Here is a 21,712-nt window from a genome sequence, read left to right as displayed (position 1 = left end):
TCTAAATAAGCTCTGTTAACTTATTTAAGTATGAAACAACAGTAGCATTGATTTGCTAAGAATACAGAAGAGAAGATTTCGGAGCAGACTGAAAATTTAGAATCGGTCATTGTCCTCCTGAGCAATTCCACAGCTCGGAAAATATATACATCCACACTTTATTAATTCTTCTGTGCACATCTTTCAGAACAGTCTTAATGCCTAACCTCATCATGGCCGCAGTCACACTCTTCGCCATCCTCAATGACACCATTTCCACACTTCTTTTTGATAATTACGTTGCTAGGTATGTCAATAAGACATTCTTTTCCTGGTTTTCTTATTGCATCATAATATACCTTCCTGCTGCAGTTACTCAGCCTTGAGCATGTTCTGTAACAGAGGAGAAATTATTATCCAGTATGATGAAATGATTTATGAAATATATTTACTATACTAATTTGTATCTTGCCTTTCAGGGTACAAATTCTTCTAAGGTGCTGTACAACAATAGATAGAAACAAAAATAGTTAAATTATTTCAAATCCTCAAAATATTGAAACACACTAGGAGAAAATGTATAAAACCACTTATTCCTTAATACAGGTTACAGCCAGATGCTTAGACTAAGGGAGCCAGGAATAACTGCACCATGCTGCTACTCAATGAGGAATACACTGTAAGTCCCACTCACCTGCCATCTCATACCGGGTTCCTTTGTTCTAATGGCTCATTGCCCCTCACAGGAGGCTAGTCTGACTTAATTAGCTGTTAACATACCCTGATTCCAGATGATTTGGAAGTATTTAGTACACATCTCAATACACAAGGTCTAGCTATCACTTCACACAGGAGACTAGCTTAGCTTTTGACACCCCAAGCCTTAATTACCATATTTTTCGCTCTATAAGACGCACCAGACCACAAGACGCACCTAGTTTTTGGAGGAGGAAAACAAGAAAAAAAATATTCTGAATCTCAGAAGCCAGAACAGCAAGGTGGATCGCTGCACAGTGAAAGCAGGAATCCCTCTTGCTGTTCTGGCTTCTGGGATAGCTGCACAGCCTGCATTCTCTCCATAAGACGCACACACATTTCCCCTTACTTTTTAGGAGGGAAAAAGTGAGTCTTATAGAGCAAAAAATACGGTAAATTCTGTCATCTACTGGACCCAGGAATTTAGGGTGTCTAGAACCCACAAACTCATAACAATACTTTGTAAAAAAAATATAGTTTTTTTATTTCATCTATCTGATAATTAAAGAGAATTCTTATCTTGCTTATCTTCTCTAAAGAAAATCCACAAAGGAGCTTAATGTGTGTGTACTGTAGAAGGTTCTTCCAGTGGGAAATCTACCAAGAAACTGTTCAGTTCTCCACAAAATTATTGAGAATGACGTACTCTAGCATAGCTCCCATTTTTTTCAAGAGGGATTACAAGATAACTTTCAGGTGCAAGTTACGTGAAGCGCATAATTAGCAGCTTCATCATCATGCTTGTTGATGGAAAGGGCAATTAAGATCAGGGTTGCAGTGGGGGAACGAAAGCCAAGCACACAACACTAATGGGATACTTAATGTAATCTGTAGTTTGAATCTAAGAAGGACAAGTGAGCAGAATGTCTTTAGTGGCAAGAAATGAACTGAGCAAAAATATAACGTGACCAGCTTTTCTTTCCAAACTCAGACAAAAACACTAGAAAGAAAGAAATCAATTAAGGACTACTCACGGATTGCCGGTTGCCGCCATTATACACCTGCCAGGCTTGGTGCAATTACAGTCACAGCCCCGAGCTTTGTTTAAGGGTGTGTCATCATGGCCAAAGCCAAGAGAATGACCCAACACATGCGCAATTGTTTCAGCATCAACTTTAGGATTTCTGTATGTCTGAGATACAATGAGGAAAAGGAAAGAAGGGACTGAGGTAATCAGAATATCAAACACTTTCCATAAATACATACTTCATTTACATCCTTTGAGTACATTTCAACTGCTTTAAAAATATGTAAACTGGGTTCTACCCTACAACTATATTTTTTGTAAGATGATTTCAGCATTTGTGCTATTGAAAGGAAGTTGTTTTTCTCTTCCCCACCCCCCAAGTTACGCCTTAATACATTTTGAGACCTGGATTCATTTTGTCCTCATCACTTTCCTCTTTTTCAACAGCCCACTCTGCCCCCAGTCCCAAGCTGAGTAGTTCACATGGAGGCCTGAAGAAGTACAGCTGCTTCCTCCACTCCCTCAGCGGGATCAGCCATGAGACAGAAGACCAAAAGCCCCTGCTGGCCTGCCTGTCCCCTTCCCACCCCACTTCCTAGACCAACAACCACCAGATTTCATCCTCCTTCCCATCAGCACCCCCTCAAGTTTGACAGAGGAGACACAAATTCAGTCATCCACCACCTCCTGTGAACCTTTCCAAACTACACAGCAGTCCCCAATGATGCCAGCCGTAGTACCAGCACAGGCCTAACCCCAAACAATCCATGCCCGAGGTCTGATGCCAGATATGGTCCCATCCTCCCAGACAATCACTCTTTTTCCCATGGCACCGCAACCTCATCACTTGATTAGAAGCCCCTGTGCTTGCCCATGCAGGCCACCTCCATTTTCCTAACTATGGCACTGGGGCAGGTTAGATCCAGCTGCTAACGATGGATGGACATTGAAGGCTGTAACCAAGTGCCTACTCAACATAGGTCCAGTAAAGATGTTTCAATGGGGTTGCACTCACCCAGAAGGATCAGGTGCACTGCTTGGGGGTAATTGTTTTTTGCCACTGGGTGTACAACTGGTCATATTGCCTTATACTAGCTTCAGCTGGTGGCCCGGCTGCAGCTCTGTCTGGATGGGAATAAACTCGCTTCAATGATCTATGCCCAGCTAACCTCATGGCTGGATTACTGCCATGTGTCGTAGCCATAATGGCTCTCCTCTGCTTCCAGAGTCAGAGGCAGTATGCTTCTGAATAACAGCTGGAAACTGCAGGAGGGCGAGGTACCGCTGTACTCAGGTCCACTGCCTGATCCAGCTGCCTGTTCTTATATTGTTATGAGACATTTGTGTAAAGCAACTAATAAGTTAATTAAATAATAGTATTATATTTGTACAAGGGGTGAATGGTGATAGAACTATCACTCTTGCCTCAATCTACAGTCCACATTTGAGCCAAATCTCCTTTCCCCGGCAGCTGTGTTATTTACATCTTTTTTTTAAAAAAAAAAATTGCAGCAAATTTCCTTTGGTCACAGGTAGCTTGGCCCGAATGGAATGCAATGGCAGGGAAAGGAAGGTCTGGAGAACTAGTGGCTGAACCCCTGTTTACCTCCCTCCCTCTGGCAGCCTACTAATTTTAGGAATATATTACAAAGAGAAAAAGAGACTGATAATCACCTACATGAATAGCAGACACTGAAACTAGAGTGTAAAGACAAAACCGGTCCCCCGAAGAAAGTCCAGCAGGAAACCCTTTAGCCCTATAACATAACAGAAGATATTACTGTGCATGTTATAGTTATAAAACACTGCAAAAGTTACAGAGCAGCTATCTTGCCCAAGTTTGTGAACATTTTAATCTTTCTTTAATCTACAGATTTAATGTAAGCTTCCTCCCTGTGTATACTTTGTAAGAAGCTGGAGTATGAATTAACAATAATAATCATGAATAAATAAGCTAAGACCAAAGACAAGGGAAGGGTCCTTGCTAGGGTTCCTACTATAAACTGATACAGGTGCAAAGGAATTTTTTTAAATGTTTTTTTTTTCTTCATTACTTGTGTATTTGCCACTCTGGGCTTCTTTAGGATAATGATGATGATGAGGAGGAGGAGGAGGAGGAGATAATGTAATAATAATCTGGCCTTTTCATATTGTTGAAAAATAAGGCAGACAATTTCAAGAAAGAAACCGTAGAGTCTTACGTAATTATTCCTGAATGATCAAAATCCACACTTGGTTGAAGCTCAGAGATGGCATATTGGTAAAATGCAGCTAAAGTCACGCCAAGATTCTCAGTATCAATTGTTATGTAGTCTCTTTCTGTCCACAACTCCAATCCTACCAAATAAAGGTGAAGACCTAATGGCAAGTATATCTGAAAACAGAAAACACCAAATTGTGCAGTTAAAACGCATAGTATTGTTGCCAAAGTGCCTCCATTTTGGCCCACCACCTCCAGTTTTCCCTTGGTGTCAAGAGCCAACAGCAATGTTGCCTGGCGGTCAGGAACAGTGCCCGTCCCACACGGCTATGATTAATCAAAGAAACCTAGAATTGTGGAGTTGAAAGGGACCTGTTGAGAAAGAACAACTCTTTCTCAAGTTACAAGAAAGGAGATTCCCACGAAACATCAGGAAGAACTTTCTGAGAGTAAGAGTAGCTTGACAGTGGAACGGACTCTCCTTCATTGGAGATTTTTATGCAGAGGTTGGATCTCCATCTGCCAGTGCATCCCCAACTACACTCAGTTTCCTCTTGCCTCTGTATAATGAAACTGAAGAGAACATTATCACCTGGAAGACACAAGATCTACCCACCCGGGAAGAATGGCAGATGAAGGTGATGGACTACATGGAACTGGCGGAAATGACTGGCAGAATCCGAGACCAGGGAGAAGAGTCGGTGGAAGAAGATTGGAAAAAATTTAAAGTATATTTACAGAAATATTGTAAAATTAATGAATGTTAGAAGGATGCTGGAATGAATTCACATGGTTTTAGCAGAAAGGTTATAAAGAATTAAGTAAAAATGGATTGTTAATGGGTCAAAGTGTAAAATTTAAGGTGAAACTGCGTTAAGATAAATTATAGAACAAAATCTGAGAAAGAGGGAAAGGACTTGCTGAAACAGCTAATTGAATTAGAATACAAAAAAGGGAGGTGTGAGGAAGTCGAGGAAATAAGTAAATGAAAGATAAAGATATGAAAATATCAGATGTGGTTTTTTTAAAAAATGTTTTTGTTTTTAAATGTTTTCGTTTTTTCTTTTTTTATTGTTCTGCTGTACTGTTTTTTTTATTGTATTCTCTTTCATTTTTGAAGTATTGTAACTCTTCTATTGCTTGCTTTTTCTTTTCTTTTTTTGTAATTGTTAAACTTTAATAAATATCATATTTTTTTAAAAAAGAGAACATTATCACTTCCTCCCAAGGTTCCCAGGGCTTGCACTTTGTCCAGCAGTTCCTTCTTGTTGGTGAGGACCAGGTCCATGAGAGATTATCCTCTTGTTGCTTTTTCCACCTTCTGGGAAATGAAATTGTCAGCAAGGCAATGGAGGAATTTGTTGGACCTTACGTTCTTGGCAGAGTCTGAATTCCAACAGATATTGGGGTCCTTGAAGTCTCCCATGAATACTATATCTCTCCTTTTTGAATGTTTGGTAATCTGCTCTAGGAAGGCATCATCTAAGTTTTAGCCTGGCTTGAGTTCTACAGCAGACACCCACAGTAACACCACTATATCCCTCTCCTACAGTTTTTACCTATGCATTCTCAATCTGCCCTCCATGCTCCAAGTCATGAATTGCTTCTCAAGTGTACACCTTTACATATAATGCTACTCTTCCTCCCTTCCTGTTTGGTATATTCCTTTTGAATAAGTTAAACCCCTCAATTTCTACATTGATACAAATGTCACAGCACTTGGATGCTGCAGAAAAATGTCTTGTTTGCATTTGGGTGTCAAGGAAATGGGACATTAGGGTTTGAACTAAATGACCCTTTGGGTCCCTTCCAACTCTACATTTCTATGAAGGAATCACTCTGCCAGTTTTCAATGAAGTATACCAAAACCTTATACACAGCCTTTATAACAATTTTCAGAAATCATCCCTGGCACTTTCAACCCATTTGAATCCAGTGGACCTTCTTTTACAGCAGACAATATACTTTTGTTTTCCTAAAGTTTTAATTGTTTTTGCACTCCTGTATTTGATGTAGTATTAAGAGCAATCTGCTTGATTGACTCTTGGAACTTCTAGCTGGGTGTACACCCTGCATTCATGCCCACTGAAAATCCTACTGTGGTTTGGGGGTGCCTGCTCTCCCAGTCATGGGCATAGCCAGGGGGCAGAGGGGGGCAGCTGACCCCCTAGATCAAGTAAAACAATAAAAATATTTAACTAATTGACCAATCACATTGGTTCTGCCACCCCCAACAAAGTCCTCCCCCCTAACAAAAATCCTGGCTACACCTATGCTCCCAGTCCTTCTGCTTCTGCTTCTGGTTGCCCTACTAAAGCCTGAGTACAGCTGGTCCAATTTTTGCATGTAATATGCTGCCAAGCATACTTACCGTACTTCTTCATTTGTTTCAACAGATATGGGGCAGGTAACAATCCCTGTTATGTACTGAGTTGAATAGGATCCAAAATGTAGCAGTCTGATTGGTCCTAGAGCAATAGGATTCAGAATGCAGCAGTCTGATTGGTCCTAGAACAATAGGATCCAGAATGCAGCAGTCTGACTGGTCCACAGGAGCCACCCAATCCAGCTCCAGGTGGAAGTGAATCCGCAACCTGATTGGCCTACAGGAGAATTCTGGAATTAGCCAATCACGTGGGGCCCATTGTGTAAATAATGTATATAAAGCAGACATTCTGGGGGAACTTCCATTCCTCCTCACCACTATGAGCTGAATAAAGAGCATGAAATCCTCTCTCGACTCCGAATATACAGTGGTACCTCGGGTTAAGTACTTAATTCGTTCCGGAGGTCTGTTCTTAACCTGAAACTGTTCTTAACCTTAAGCACCACTTTAGCTAATGGGGCCTCCTGCTGCCAGAGCACGATTTCTGTTCTTATCCTGAAGCAAAGTTCTTAACCCGAAGCACTATTTCAGTCTGTAGTCTGAAGCGTATGTAACCTGAAGTGTATGTAACCCAAGGTACCACTGTATTTCCATCCCTCTTATCTCTTTGTCTCTCTCCCCTCACTTTTGCTTCCTCGCTTTCCAACACATTCTCTCTCTCTCTCTCTCTCTGTCCGTCTCATCCACCCCCACTCTTTCAAAGATAGCTTTCCCAATTTATATTTCTAACAATGGTTCAGAGATTGATGCTTTGTAGTATTTTCCCCTTGTCTTCAAATTCCCTTTTGGGGTTAAGTTCTTTAGTCTTGTGTCTTTTTTTTCTTTTTCTTTGTTAAACCCTTCTCTTCCAAAAAACCTGATAGTGGTACTGTAAATCACCCTAATCCCTCAATAATTTGAATGCTGATGCTGTTCTGTTTTTATAATGCTGTTGCTTTTTAAGTGTTTGTTTGCAGTATATTTTATGCTATTTTACTGCTATAAATTCTTTATTGTATTATGTTCTATTAAATTATTTGTTATGGTCTTATTTGTAAGCTACCGTAACAGCCCTTCACGACTGAAAATTCATGGTATGAAATAAAGTGAAAAATAATAAATAGTAAGTACCCTACCTTCACAGGCTGTCTCTACAAGTGCCTCCCACTTGCACAAATGGAAGGACAAAACATTACGCTTAGAATACTGGGGCACAATAATTCAAATAGGTCATTTTTGACTGAATCTCTCAAGAAAACGAAATCACAAACAAAGGCATTAGAGACTCCCTGGTCAGTTATCATTCCATTTCACATCTTTCTTTTGGAGAAAACAATGTAGTTAAAAGAGGTTAGCTCCAGTTTAAGGCACACCTGAATTTTCTAGTCTTCTGGAAGTGTACCTGTTTGTTATTTAGACTGGATATGGCCTGAGGCTACACTTACTATATGCAAAGAAAAACATTATTTAAAAATACTATAAATATAAACAATAAGTTTAAGGATAAGAAAAAATTCTAGGGCACCACTAAATTGATTTTAAAAAACACAAGAATATTTGCAGGGTCAGGATGCATTAAATTAGGGCCAAACAACCATTAAGAACTCTACCTGATGAACTAGATTTCTAACTACAAATCCAGAAGAAAATCACATTTCTGTGTGTAATGAGACCTGAATTAGAAAGATCCTAAGACCCATCTTTGCTGCTAGGGGCGTAGCTAGCTGCCCCGGCACCCGGAGCGGCATTGGCGGGGCAAGTTGCGCACGGAAGTGCTGCGGCGAGTCCGCCTGGCGGACGCAAGCCCCACACTGCTGTTTCGGGCAGTGTGGGGCCCTGAGCCACTGCATCACTCCCAGAAGAGGCGTGTGGCTTGGGCACGCTGCAGGCGGTAAGTGCTGCTCCCCACAGTGTGCCATTTATTCACGCCCTCAGGGATGACACCCGGGGCGGACCACACACCCCTGTTTGCTGCTACCATTTGTGTTTGGGTGGACACACTACTCCCCAATCAAAGCTAAACCAAAATATTGGATATCTGATTTGTTTTCTATTGGGGCAGCAATCAGTTCTCCATGAGATTCACAGAAAAGGTCTTATAAAATATACTCACGCTGTGAACATCAGAGATCATACGAAGCATTATCAACACTAACTGAGTTTCATTGCGATGATTGAGAATAAACTAAAGGAGAGAAAATGAAAGACAAAATGTTTAACTATGACATGGGTTCTTCAGATGCATTCAAATTCCCTCCTCATCATTAATACTCCTTTGGATAATTTTCATTAAAATATCGTATGTTGAGAGTTTCATAAACCTAAGATTCTAAATGAATACAAATACTCCATACTATTAGAAACTACAATCGATATAAAAAAAGGTGTGGGATATATGCATCTTTCAACAACTATTGAAATTAGTAATATAATTTCCCCCCTCAATAAACTACCGGTATCCTAATTATTCCATTTAGCTAGCCAAGGATAACTATACACATCCTAATAACTCAAACTCTCAATATGTTTTAACTGGAAGTCTGTAGTCCTGAAAACAAACTTGAAAGAGACCTGTAATATTTATGTTGATTGGTGTGGGGGTGGGTGTATGTGTCAGTGTATGTATATGAACACCACAACACACACGATGTTGTTTAGTCGTTTAGTCATGTCCGACTCTTCGTGACCCCCTGGATCAGAGCACGCCAGGCACTCCTGTCTTCCCCTGCCTCCTGCAGTTTGGTCAAACTCATGCTGGTAGCTTCGAGAACACTGTCCCACCATCTCGTCCTCTGTCGTCCCCTTCTCCTTGTGCCCTCCATCTTTCCCAACATCAGGGTCTTTTCCAGGGAGTCTTCTCTTCTTGTGAGGTGGCCTCAGTAGGTTTTTTTCAGTAGAAAGTGGTCCTCAGGAACGCAGAAGTTGCCAGTCAAAGATGCTCAATGTCAATAACCATTAAAGCTATGCTTATATAGAAGCAACCCCTAAAACCCACTGAGGAATTTCCTGGTAACCTTGTCGCTGAAGAAGCCCAATGGCTGAAACAAGGATGTATCCTGACAACTGTTCTACTATTAGCTGCCTTTTGTTACTAATCGGTTCCGTTTGTCACACTTTCAGACATAGGATGACGCAGAAGGAAGATATCAGAATGAAATGGCGCTGCCAACAGGAACTGCATTGTAATCTTTGAACTTGACAATCCTTGGACTGTACGATACCAATACAGTGGTACCTCGGGTTAAGAACTTAATTCGTTCCAGAGGTCTGTTCTTAACCTTAAGCTGTTCTTAACCTGAGGTACCACTTTAGCTAATGGGGCCTCCCGCTGCCGCAGCGCTGCCGCCACATGTTTTCTGTTCTCATCCTGAAGCAAAGTTCTTAACCCAAGGTACTATATCTGGGTTAGCGGAGCTGTAACCTGAAGCGTCTGTAACCCATGGTACCACAGTACATATAGAAGATATGATATGTTGCCATCAGGAACTGTGCTTTTTGATATGACGATTAAAATTACAGTTTTATTACATATCATGTTTATGTTACTTTACAGCTAGTTAAGTGTGTGTTGTGGTGTTCAAAAGATGGTTCACGTAATGAGGCAATAGTGGTGTTTGTTGCCTTAGTGTATGTATATGTGCATGTGTATTACTATACATATGTTACTTGAAAGCCACTTTGGCATGATTTATATCATGAAAGGCAGGATATAAACAGTGGTAATAAGCCTACCATATATTTTAAGGTGGAAAGGTCTGCTTGATATGCATTTGAACACCTCTTAATATATAACAAAATTTTGCATTAGGAGGTTTTTGTCTATGTTTAGATACAATTGGACAACATTTTGACTCAAGACAGTGGACATCAAACCTTAAAAAAGTGCATTGATTTTTTGGTCTCAGAACTCCTGAGCAACACCAAATATGAGGCTGCTAGTAAATAAATATGGCAACATTTACTATGGCAACATTTACCGTGCTTTTGTCAACAACAGCATAATATTCTAGATATCTGACAGGCGGGTCATATTCAAGATCATCTAACTGAAAAAAAAATACATATAATAAAGTTTCATTGCAGAAATGTGCCATGAATATTCCTTTAGAAGAAACCTAAACAGGCCTATCACCTAAAATTAACCTTACAATAAACAACTATACCCATTATTCAGCTAGAAGCTCTTACCCCAATAATTCTATTTCATCCATCCTTTACCCTAGTTAAACTTATTGGTTTTGTTATTTCTAACCCGTTAAGAGAAGTTATCTAGGTGGCTTACATAGAACCAAACTTAAGAATCACCCTTACAATAAAAGTACAATCGTATGCAACAAAAAAATTGCAACAATAGATTGAAATGAATAATATTATTATTTTAATTTATTACATACCCTTAACTCAAAGTTCCCAGGGCAGGTTACAACAATTGAAAATGCAGTATTAAAAAGTTTAAACATCTAAACTGTTGTTTTAAACTGTTTTTAACTTTGTATGTTAAGTGTTAGAGATCTTCCTCTTTCAAAACGTTTCTTCTGCAGATACAATAACCAAATGTGCCCCTAACTTACACTATCGTCTCCCTTCTTCTCCTTTCTCATATTCAGGGGCATCAACTATACAGGGTGGAAGGGGCTTCGTCCCCCTTAATATTTGTGGGTAGGGGGCCAAGCCCCCCAATATCGAGGGGTCCCCAAACAGATCAGCCTCCCACCTGCAAACACACCCTCTGAGCTCCCCATCCCCCACTTGCCGATGGGCAAGCGCTTGTGTGCTGGCGGGGGCGAGGCACAGAGGGCCGCTGGCAGAGCGCAACAGGGATCTCTGCATGGGGCGCCTGGTTAGCATCTCCCCAGATTCTGCGCTCAGGGCAACAGCCCCCCTGGCACCTCCCACCCAGCGCATGATGTTGTGCATATGATGTCATGTGACGCAGGGCCCCCTCAATGTGGGGGGCAAGTCGGTGCCCCTGCTCACACTCCACATCCTTCCCGGTCAAGACTACCATCCCTACTCTCTTTCAAAGACCACCATATTCAGCAACAGAGGATGTCACTAATATCTATTCTAATAAAAATATATTTTTAATATCTATATGAAGCCGCTGGGAGAGATCATCAGGGGGTTTGGGCTGGGTGTTCATCAATATGCAGATGACACCCAGCTCTACCTCTCTTTTAAATCGGAACCAGTGAAGGCGGTGAAGGTCCTGTGTGAGTGCCTGGAGGCGGTTGGAGGATGGATGGTGGCTAAAGGATTGAGGTTGAATCCTGACAAGACAGAAGTACTGTTTTGGGGGGACAGGGGGTGGGCGGGTGTGGGGGATTGCCTGGTCCTGAATAGGGTAACTGTGCTCCTGAAGGACCAGGTGCGCAGCCTGGGAGTCATTTTGGACTCACAGCTGTCCATGGAGGTGCAGGTTAATTCTGTGTCCAGGGCAGCTGTTTATCAGCTCCATCTGGTACGCAGACTAAGACCCTTCCTGCCCACAGACTGTCTTGCCAGAGTGGTGCATGCTCTGGTTATCTCCTGCTTGGACTACTGCAATGCGCTCTATGTGGGGCTACCTTTGAAGGTGACCCGGAAACTGCAATTAATCCAGAATGCAGCAGCTAGACTGGTGACTGGGAGTGGCCGCCGGGACCACATAACACCGGTTCTGAGAGATCTACATTGGCTCCCAGGATGTTTCCGAGCACAATTCAAAGTGTTGGTGCTGACCTTTAAAGCCCTAAATGGCCTCGGTCCTGAATACCTGAAGGAGCGTTTCCACCCCCATCATCCAGCCGGGACACTGAGGTCCAGTGCCGAGGGCCTTCTGGCAGTTCCCTCATTGCGAGAAGTGAGGTTACAGGGAACCAGACAGAGGGCCTTCTCGGTAGTGGCGCCCACCCTGGGGAATGTGAAGGAAATAAGCAGCTATCCTATCTTTAAAAGACATCTGAATGCAGCCCTGTTCAGGGAAGTTTTTAATATTTAATGCTGTATTGTTTTTAACACTCGATTAGCAGCCGCCCAGAGTGGCTGGGGAAACTCAGCCAGATGGGTGGGGTATAAATAATAAATAATAAATTATTATTATTATTATTTCCCACCAAGCAGCAATGTGGAATGGCAGAAACTATCAAAATCGATGGTGGGAACCACGTTTTTCCATTTCCCTTCTACCCTCCCCAACAGTGAGGAACATATCTTTCTACATCCCCAAACAGGGAAGAAGGATCTTACGCTTAGGACCTTTAAGCCACATTTGGTACATGAAATCAATTTGATGTATGGATTCAGCAAAACCAAAAACTACTTACTCCCGTGGCAGAAGGAATTGGGCCATCACTGTCAACTATTCTTATTTCTCCAGCTTCACTTCTTAAATATGTTCCACCTTCAATTATTCCTCTGCACGGTTCAAGGTCCTCTGGAGTCTTTCGATAAATAAGGTGTTGAAATGTGGAAGAATTCTCAATAGGTTCAATTTCATAGAGTAAAGTCCCAATTTGCACATGTCCCCTGGGGGGTTGGGACGGAAACCCAAAAGACAGACTTAGGGTCAACAAATCAGCAAATGCATTAAGCCAGGGAAAGGCAATTGATGGTCCTGAATCATATTTATCTGGCTTATCATCAAATTTTAGCTTGAGTGAGTTCCCACTCAGTATAGAACAGTAGGTTTTGCTGTATGGGTTGCATTGTCTAATATATTTATCATGGCTTGTATATTATCTTTGAGAAATATTACCCTAATAAAACCCTTTGGTGTTCATTGATGTACTGCCCTATAACATAGTTTAATCTGTTTGCCAAAAATTTATAATCCACATTTAAGATGGAGAACAGCCTGTGGCATTCAACTTTATGTATATTGCTATGAGGTTTCATTCCATGTACTTGGAAGATTCATAATTTGGATCATTTCATCATATAGTTCTTTAAGAATTGATGTTATTTTGGTACTTAGAATTGAAAGTATAATATATTTAGAATTGAAGGTATAACAAGTATGTCTTGGGTCCCAAAAACTGCTTGCTTCCCACAGTGCCTTATCATTGTGTTTGCATATACAAGAAATGAAAACTAAATTAAACTTAGACAGTTGCTTTACCCAACTCTTATGGAGGGAGGTCTGCATAAAATATACTCTGTAGAGGCACAATTATTCACAACTTAAGGCTCATGGTGTATATCTCTTTCAGTTCTACCCCAACATCTTTATTACCAAAGCCCAAAGCAGGTAGAGAGAAAGGCCTGAGAGTCCAAGGCGTCTTCTACATATCCACCGTAATAGCAGTTGTCCTGCAAGGACCAAATACACATCCTTAGGAAATAATCAAATGAAGTTGAATAGAACAGCTTGACAAAATGACTGAACCATGCTCAGCTCAGGGTTAATAACTTTGACATCCTGCACAAATCCAGGTGATTCATCATAAAACCCACACATGATTATTTCTGAATCACTTCTCATGAGGCATCTTGAAGCGATTTACAGTATGATATATATAAAACAGTTCCATATATAAAAACAGCTAAAAACAATTACATATTAAAAAATGTAAAAGGAGCAAAATGCAGAACAGTTTGAATAAGATATTGGGTTTCAACAAGTAGTATTGATACTCCAGACACTGAAAATAAATCTACCTGAGTTCTACATAAACTTTCAGAATTTACCGTAAAAAAATTACATTTTCACATGCCCATTTTAAAAATAATTGGGCACATGTCTCCTAATACCTTAAACTATTGGGGTGCATATGAATAAAATTTACCTGAATATATGGATAATCTGCAATCCGGTCTCCCTTCACATTATATGTATAAATAGGCATATTTGCAGTTATAAAAGATCTGAAAGTTTAAAAATAAATCAAAAGGCAGAATTATAGTTTGCTAGTTGCAATCTCTGAGGCATGGTAAAGTATTGCAATGGATTAAGATAAACTACTCCTCTGAAAGTTACTTTGTTCAGCGATGGGCTCAAACTTTCATTTCTATTTTCACATCTTATTCTTATATTATATCTTAATAAGAAAAAAAAGAGAGTAGTCTTCCACATCTACAGATAATGCCTCTTGGGACAGAAGTCGCACATTCAACAATTTATCAACGGATGCAGTCACTTACCTCTGTTTAAGATGAACAACTCTGTCATTTTCTTCCATTTTAATAATATAAGATATCTCTGTCTAAAGTTAGACGAGGGGGGGAATACAGAATAGTTAATTAATTCTCATTACCATCCTCCCTGATAACTTACTCTTAATTTATCATGTGTTCAAGCTTGGAGAGGGTGGAGCTTATGAGAAAAGCTTAATATAACAGTTATGTACTTATTTATATAAATCAGTTGGTTGTAAACTTGATTAGACCTATTCATGTCTATCAGTGTTCTGACTATACCTCTATGTACCACATTCCGGGAGCAAATGATGTCAAAACTAGCAATAAATTTTGATAGGGAAATCAGACACCGATTATCTTTTGTTGTTAATTTTTTAAAATTAGTGTTCGTACAGAGAAGAAAAGAATTCATTTTAGTTCCCCTTTCCTTTCTCCAAACTTGTTTCAGCAAGATTATGCTATTGTGATTTAAAGAAGAACAAGCCTGGAAACAGCCAAGGCACAATTTCCCAAACTCTCCAATAAGATTTTTGAAAGGGAGGTGAAGTCATGTCAGACTAGAGACTGTGTCAGGGAGATAGGTATAGTAAATGTTAACTCACAGCCATCCAGCAATTAAAATAGAAAAATAATATTCTACAAGCAATGAACTCCATCAGTGTGTATGCATGTATGCCAGTGGTCAACAAAAGAGGTTTAAAGACTTTCTCAAGGCAAATCTTTTAAAATGTAGTATAAAGGTAAAGGTAAAGGTACCCCCGCCCGTACGGGCCAGTCGTGTCCGACTCTAGGGTTGCGTGCTCATCTCGCTTAAAAGGCCGGGAGCTGGCGCCGTCCGAAGACACTTCCGGGTCACGTGGCCAGCGTGACAAAGCTGCATCTGGCGAGCCAGCACCAGCGCAGCACACGGAAACGCCGTTACCTTCCCGCTATAAAGCGGTACCTATTTATCTACTTGCACTTAAGGGTGCTTTCGAACTGCTAGGTAGGCAGGAGCTGGGACCGAACGACGGGATCTCACCCCGCCGCGGGGATTCGAACCACCGACCTTACGATCAGCAAGTCCTAGGCACTGAGGTTTTACCCACAGCGCCACCCGTGTCCCTTAAAATGTAGTATAAACACCAACAATTGGGAAATACTTGCCTGCGAGCGCTCCAATTGGAGAACAGCCTTTACCAAAGGTGTCATGGGCTTTGAAGACACTCAAACTCAGGACAAAAGGGAGAACGTGCCAAGAGGAAGGCACGCGTGGCAAATCTACACCGTGATCAACTCCCGCCCAGAAACCTATGTCCCCACTGTGGAAGGACGTGTGGGTCCAGAATTGGCCTCCACAGTCACTTATGGACTCATTGTTAAAACCGTGTTTATGGAAGACAAACTTACTCGGCTATGAGTGATCACCAAAGAAGAAAGAAGATATGTATATGTGTGAGTATGAGTATAGTATATATCACACACACACACCAAACTCTAGTACAGAGCTTTCCAAACTATGTGTTGCGACACTGCAGTGTGTGTATCGTGTAAACACTCCCCGTGTTCCTCCTGGAGCTGGAAAGGGTTTAGTTTAACCTCCGGTTTGCTAATAAAACAGAATTACTGAAACCCCCAGGTATAGGGCGGTATATAAATTCAATAAATACTAATAATAATGACTGTGTCACGATATGATGCATGTCTAAAAATGTGTCACCAACATGAAAAGTTTTGAAAGCTCTGGTCTAGTAAGTACTAGATCACTGATTGCATTTTAAGAAATTAAGTTTTAAGAAATATCTGGAGCAACTCAAATGGTATTCAAAAGGAAAATTACTTTGCTACCCCTTGATTCCAGCCGCTTTGGCACTATTACTTCAGAGTAAATGTATCTTTGTGTTGGTTTTACAAAACCTATAAAGAAACAGAACAGTGCAATCAACATTTGTAATCCATGGAATATCTTCTTTCCCATTCTGATGCTTTAGAGCCAAATTTAGTTGTAAATTTAGTTTTGAATTTTATTTAAAAGGTTTTAATGCCACCTTTCAGTGAATGGCAGCTTACAACAGCATAATAAAATAAAATAAGAGATAGCAATTAAAGCAACAACATGAAAATCAACAAGTGAATAGATAAAAGCAGCCAAAAAAAACCTATTAAAAACAGCCTGTGAAATTCAGCAGAACAGATAAACCTATAGCCATCTTAGCTAGATTGATTATTTTGTTAAAGCCAAGGCAAATAAAACTGTCTAGACAGAATAACACGAGAGGGAGCAAGATCGACCTGCCCAAGGAAGACTTATCACAGATGGTGTGCCCTGGCCTGCTCCAGCCACCACATGTGTGACTATAGATGGTGGGTAACAGAGAAGAGGATTGGAAATAAGGGTTGGAAAGGCTGGCATGGTAGGAAGCAGTCTTTCAGCCGGCAAGCCATTTAACGCTTATCAGAAATACTTGTTGTTGTTGTTGTTTAGTCGTTTAGTCGTGTCTGACTCTTCATGACCCCCTGGACCAGAGCACGCCAGGCCCTCCTGTCTTCCACTGCCTCCCGCAGTTTGGTCAAACTCATGCTGGTAGCTTCGAGAACACTGTCCCACCATCTCGTCCTCTGTCGTCCCCTTCTCCTTGTGCCCTCCATCTTTCCCAACATCAGGGTCTTTTCCAGGGAGTCTTCTCTTCTCATGAGGTGGCCAAAGTACTGGAGCCTCAGCTTCACGATCTGTCCTTCCAGTGAGCACTCAGGGCTGATTTCCTTCAGAATGGATTGGTTTGATCTTCTTGCAGTCCATGGGACTCTCAAGAGTCTCCTCCAGCACCATAATTCAAAAGCATCCATTCTTCAGCGATCAGCCTTCTTTATGATCCAGCAGAAATACTTATCAAGCCCCAATTCCTCAACAAGGAAAGCCAAGTATACCTGCAGTAATCGAAGCATACATTGGCAGAAATTGTTTAAACTTCTTCCCTCGGCCCCAAATAAATCGACCACACGGGGCAGCAAAAAGAAGGGTAAAAAGAGAGGAACAAAGATAGTTACACAGCAACCGGCTAAGGAGGACTCGGCAAGGCTGACTCCAGTAGCAAGTGAGAAGGCAGAAGTAACAGTTCAGTCCCTGGATAACCAACTATTTAACAAACCTGATGCTGTGGAAGTAGAGGCCTCTACCTATGAAGGCAATATAACACTTAGCCCCAATTCCTGAAATGAAGGGGCAGCTCAGTAAGAGCAGTGGTGGAGACAGGGGGTGCGATGTGGGCAATGTGCCCTGGGTATCATCCCTGGGTGTGTGTGACAAAATCCCACCAGGGCTGATCGCCACCGCGCTGATGGAACGGCACCGCACAAATAGGGATGCCCGGCACCCATAGGGACAGGGCGCGCCGCGGGGCCTCAGCTGCCCTACAGCTGGGGGGGGGGGAGGCAGTGGGCAGACAGTGGGCGGGACGCACAGTGCCCAAAGGGACGGGTCATTCCTATGGGCACCTCGCCGCGTCCCTATCGGCGCCATGCCATGTCCCTATGCCCCTATGGGTGGTTTGCCCCACCCCTATGGGCGCACCACCCCAGGTGCCCAAGAGGCTTCCTCTGCCGCTGAGTAAGAGTTCTTTAAGAACTGGCCAAGTATCTGTTTTAAAGTTTCCAGGAAATCTTGAAAGGAAGCCCCGTGTACAAACGAATTGCAATGTTGTAATCCTCTACATGGTTGTACTGCTTCAATCCTTTTGTTCCAGCAGTCCAACTGCAGAAAGGACTGCAGGGCCAGCCAAATGTCTTCCTCGAGGGAAGGTCTCCATCTTCTGCTACTACATTCTGTTGCTGCAAGCGCTACTTTGTTCACGCCGCTTTGCCTCTAGGTGTCAGGAGTACATGCAGAGCCAGGCCCTGTGACCGGTAAGGCTTCGCAGGACTGGGGCTTTCCTAAGTTCTGAAAAGGCAAGGCGCGGCTGCACAGGTGAGGCCAATTGGTAACTCGCAGCACCTGGTGGCAAGAGCCAGGAAGGGATATACAGTGGATGCTTGGGTTGCAAACGTGATCCGTGCGGGATGCACGTTCGCAACCTGCAGCATTCGCAGCCCGCAGCATTCGCAACCCGCGTCTGCGCACGCGCAGGTTGCAATTCGGTGCTTCTGCACATGCGCGACCGCTGAAACCCGGAAGTAACCCGTTCTGGTACTTCCGGGTTTCAGCGGTCCGCAACCCAAAAAAACGCAACCTGAAGTGGCTGTAACCCAAGGTATGACTGTAAGGTCAGCATTTCCCTTTGGCTCTTTGCCACAGCAACACACTTCCTGCCTTGCTGTGTTTGGCTTCTTGACTCCTTGCTTCTGGATCCTCGGACCCTTGGCTTCTTGACTCCTGGTTTCCTGATCCTTGGACCCTTGGCTTCTTGACTCCTGGTTTCCTGATCCTTGGACCCTTGGCTTCTTGACTCCTGGTTTCCTGATCCTCGGACCCTTGGCTTCTTGACTCCTGGTTTCCTGATCCTCGGACCCTTGGCTTCTTGACTCCTGGTTTCCTGATCCTCGGACCCTTGGCTTCTTGACTCCTGGTTTCCTGATCCTCGGACCCTTGGCTTCTTGACTCCTGGTTTCCTGACCCTCGGACTCTTGGCTTCTTGACTCCCGGCTCTCTGACTCTTGGATCCTCGGCTTCCGGACTCCTGTTCCTGCTCCCACCTGGTCTTGCCCCCGGTCCCGACGTCCTCAGCTGGGACTTTGACCACCCATAAACCGGACCGTGACACTAGGCCGGCAGCTGGAGGGCCAGTTGGCACACATTTGGCCCAAGGCCTTCCAATTGCTGAAGGAAGTGTCACTGGCAGCTGAAACTTGCATCTTGAGAGCATCTGACCATTTGTTGGTTGCTCAGCTGCAAAGAAGCGAGTGCCATTGCTGAGGTGCAAAGGGAAAGCCCCATGGAGGAAGGGGAGAGGAATGAAGGAAATGAAGTGTCCTGGTATTTTTTATAATAATAATAATAACAATAACAATAATAATAATAATAATAATAATAATAATGTATTTTTCCGTGTTTAAGACGCCCCCATGTATAAGATGCCCCCTATTTTGGGGGACTCCAAATTAAGAAAACACCCCTCAGCACTACCCATGTATAAGACGAGCCCCAATTTTAAACCTAATTTTTTGGTAAAAAACCCCCTAGACTTATACACAGAAAAATACAGTAATAATACTTTATTATTTATACCTCGCCCATCCGGCTGGGTTTCCCCAGTCACTCCGGGCGGCTACCAATAAAAGTTTAAAAATACATTTACAATTATCATATTTTCTCGTGTATAACACCCCCCCCCCATTTTGGGGGACTCCAAATTGAGAAAATGGGGGGCAACTGTATCCGTGTATAAGACGACCCACAATTCTGAACATAATTTTTAAATAAAAAACCCCTAGTCTTATACACAGAAAAGAAGGGTATAGCCTTGACTGCCCCCCATCCCAGCAGCAGCCCATTCATAATAATAATAATAATAATAATAATAATAATAATAATAATATTTATTTATACCCCGCCCTCCCCAGCCAAGGCCGGGCTCAGAGCGGCTTACAAGCAATAAGAACATAAGAGGGGGCTGCAGGATCAGGCCAATTTAATTTTGTTTCATTTAAATTTTCTACATTACGTACAATACGCAAGGTGGTTTACAAGCTGAAGAAACAAGAAAGTATCCAACAAAAGACCACACACCTTATAGCAATCGCATCTTACACCAAAAAAGTCATAATAAAAACCTAACTTTGAGATTATATCAAATAAAGCAACATTCAGCAATCCGTTGGGATATAGCAGTGCAGAAGAAAACCAACTCTCAAAATATCCGCTCTTAACAACCCACTCTTAACAATTACAGTAAATGATGACTAAACTATAATCCCTTGTCTAGTCCACGATCCTGTTCTCACAGTGGCCATGCAGAGGCCTCAGTGGGAAACCCGCAAGCAGGACTCGAACGCAAGACCCGTTTCCTCTCCTGCGGTTTCCTGCAAGTGGGATTCAGAAGCATTGCTGCCTCCAACCCGGGAAGCACAGCTCAGCCGTTGCGGCTAGCGGCCATCCATAGCTGTCTCCCCCTCCGCGAATTGGTCTAAAAACCCTTTCGGAAGCCATGCAAGTTGGTGGCCCTCGCTGCCTCCTGTGGCAGGGAGTTCCACAGCTGAACTGCGCAAATCAGGAGTTTATTTCCTCTGCCCTGACTCTTCCAACATTCGGCTTCTTCCCATCTCCACAGGGCAGCGGGTGGGGAACCTGGTGCCTGCCAGATGTTGTTGGCCAGGGATGACAGGACCTGGGGCCACATCTGGAGGGCCACACAGAGGTTCCTCATCCCTGCTTTGTAGGAGGCACCCTTTATACTGAGGGTATGGGATTTTATTCTATTTTTAAGAAAAACACACCAGGTCCAAGAAGGAGGAGGAGGAGGAGCATCTCTAGCACCACCTCAGAGCAAAATATCCCCAGCCTCTGTGGGGAAAACCAAGTCAAGGTCTTGAGCAGCGTCTCCTCAGCCATTTCCCGCCAAAACATTCCCCTCCTCCCTCCTCAAGTGGTCCAACTGTCATTTGGTTTCAGCATCCCAAGCTCTCCGCTGCCACTCAGCCCGGAGGCCCGCCCCCTCAAAGCCCCCATTGCACCGTTCGAAACTCAAACTGCCTCCTCAGACTCAAGAGCTCCAATAGCAAGCGGGCTCAGTTTCGAGTCCCTCCCTCCCAGCTCTTCGGTTGGCTTGTTGAGCACTCGGACCCTGCCCCTTCAGAATCAATGTCAACGAAGGCACCAATCCGCTCCGGTCCTGCCAAATGCCACTCCGCCCAACAACGCAGAGTGTGCCAAATAAAACCTTAGCAACAGTTGCAGCTGCTCCAAGCCCCACCCCTTTAGAGCTCAAGCTGTCACTCGGCTCCAAACTCCGCCCCTTTCTGGGTACTTCCTGGTGTGCCCTTTTTAATGAAGGGCCGCCATATTTCAAAAAGTAAAAACCAACAACTTGTTGAATATCCAGACATGTGGCAGCCCAATTTAATGTTCAATGCTTTACTGTTTTATATATATGCTTTCTTGGGAGAAAAGCAATGACAAACCTAGACAGCATCTTAAAAATCAGAGACATCACCTTGCCAACAAAGGTCCATATAGTTAAAGCCATGGTTTTCCCAGTAGTGATGTATGGAAGTGAGAGCTGGACCATCAGGAAGGCTGATCGCTGAAGAATTGATGCTTTTGAATTCTGGTGCTGGAGGAGACTCTTGAGAGTCCCATGGACTGCAAGAAGATCAAACCTCTCCATTCTGAAGGAAATCAGCCCTGAGTGCTCCC

The 21,712-nt window shown here is 42.8% G+C and overlaps 1 protein-coding gene across 3 annotated transcripts in view; it reads right to left on the bottom strand.

The window, feature by feature from the left end:
- Positions 1-21,185, bottom strand: part of LOC128412425 (disintegrin and metalloproteinase domain-containing protein 9-like) — a 43,610-nt gene extending 22,425 nt beyond the window's left edge. Inside the window, exons 1-12 of one of the 3 annotated variants that reach the window (XM_053385313.1) lie at positions 20,794-21,185; positions 16,205-16,281; positions 14,389-14,450; positions 14,034-14,112; positions 13,481-13,557; positions 12,573-12,774; positions 10,245-10,313; positions 8,381-8,452; positions 3,904-4,076; positions 3,381-3,459; positions 1,710-1,867; positions 207-372 (exon numbers count right to left, since the gene is read on the bottom strand). In XM_053385313.1, the coding sequence (XP_053241288.1) occupies positions 207-372; positions 1,710-1,867; positions 3,381-3,459; positions 3,904-4,076; positions 8,381-8,452; positions 10,245-10,313; positions 12,573-12,774; positions 13,481-13,557; positions 14,034-14,112; positions 14,389-14,450; positions 16,205-16,281; positions 20,794-20,923 (1,344 nt within the window). In that variant the 5' untranslated portion in view covers positions 20,924-21,185. Of the gene's footprint in view, positions 1-206; positions 373-1,709; positions 1,868-3,380; positions 3,460-3,903; positions 4,077-8,380; positions 8,453-10,244; positions 10,314-12,572; positions 12,775-13,480; positions 13,580-14,033; positions 14,113-14,388; positions 14,451-16,204; positions 16,282-20,793 lie in introns of those variants that run through there. The other 2 variants (XM_053385311.1, XM_053385314.1) reach the window with 2 other exon arrangements.
- Between the last annotated feature and the right edge of the window lie 527 nt (positions 21,186-21,712).

The sequence above is a fragment of the Podarcis raffonei genome, chromosome 4 (assembly GCF_027172205.1).
Source record: "Podarcis raffonei isolate rPodRaf1 chromosome 4, rPodRaf1.pri, whole genome shotgun sequence".
Lineage (NCBI taxonomy): Eukaryota > Metazoa > Chordata > Lepidosauria > Squamata > Lacertidae > Podarcis > Podarcis raffonei.
Note: the sequence above shows the minus strand (reverse complement) of the source record. Positions and strands in the feature narration are given on the sequence as shown.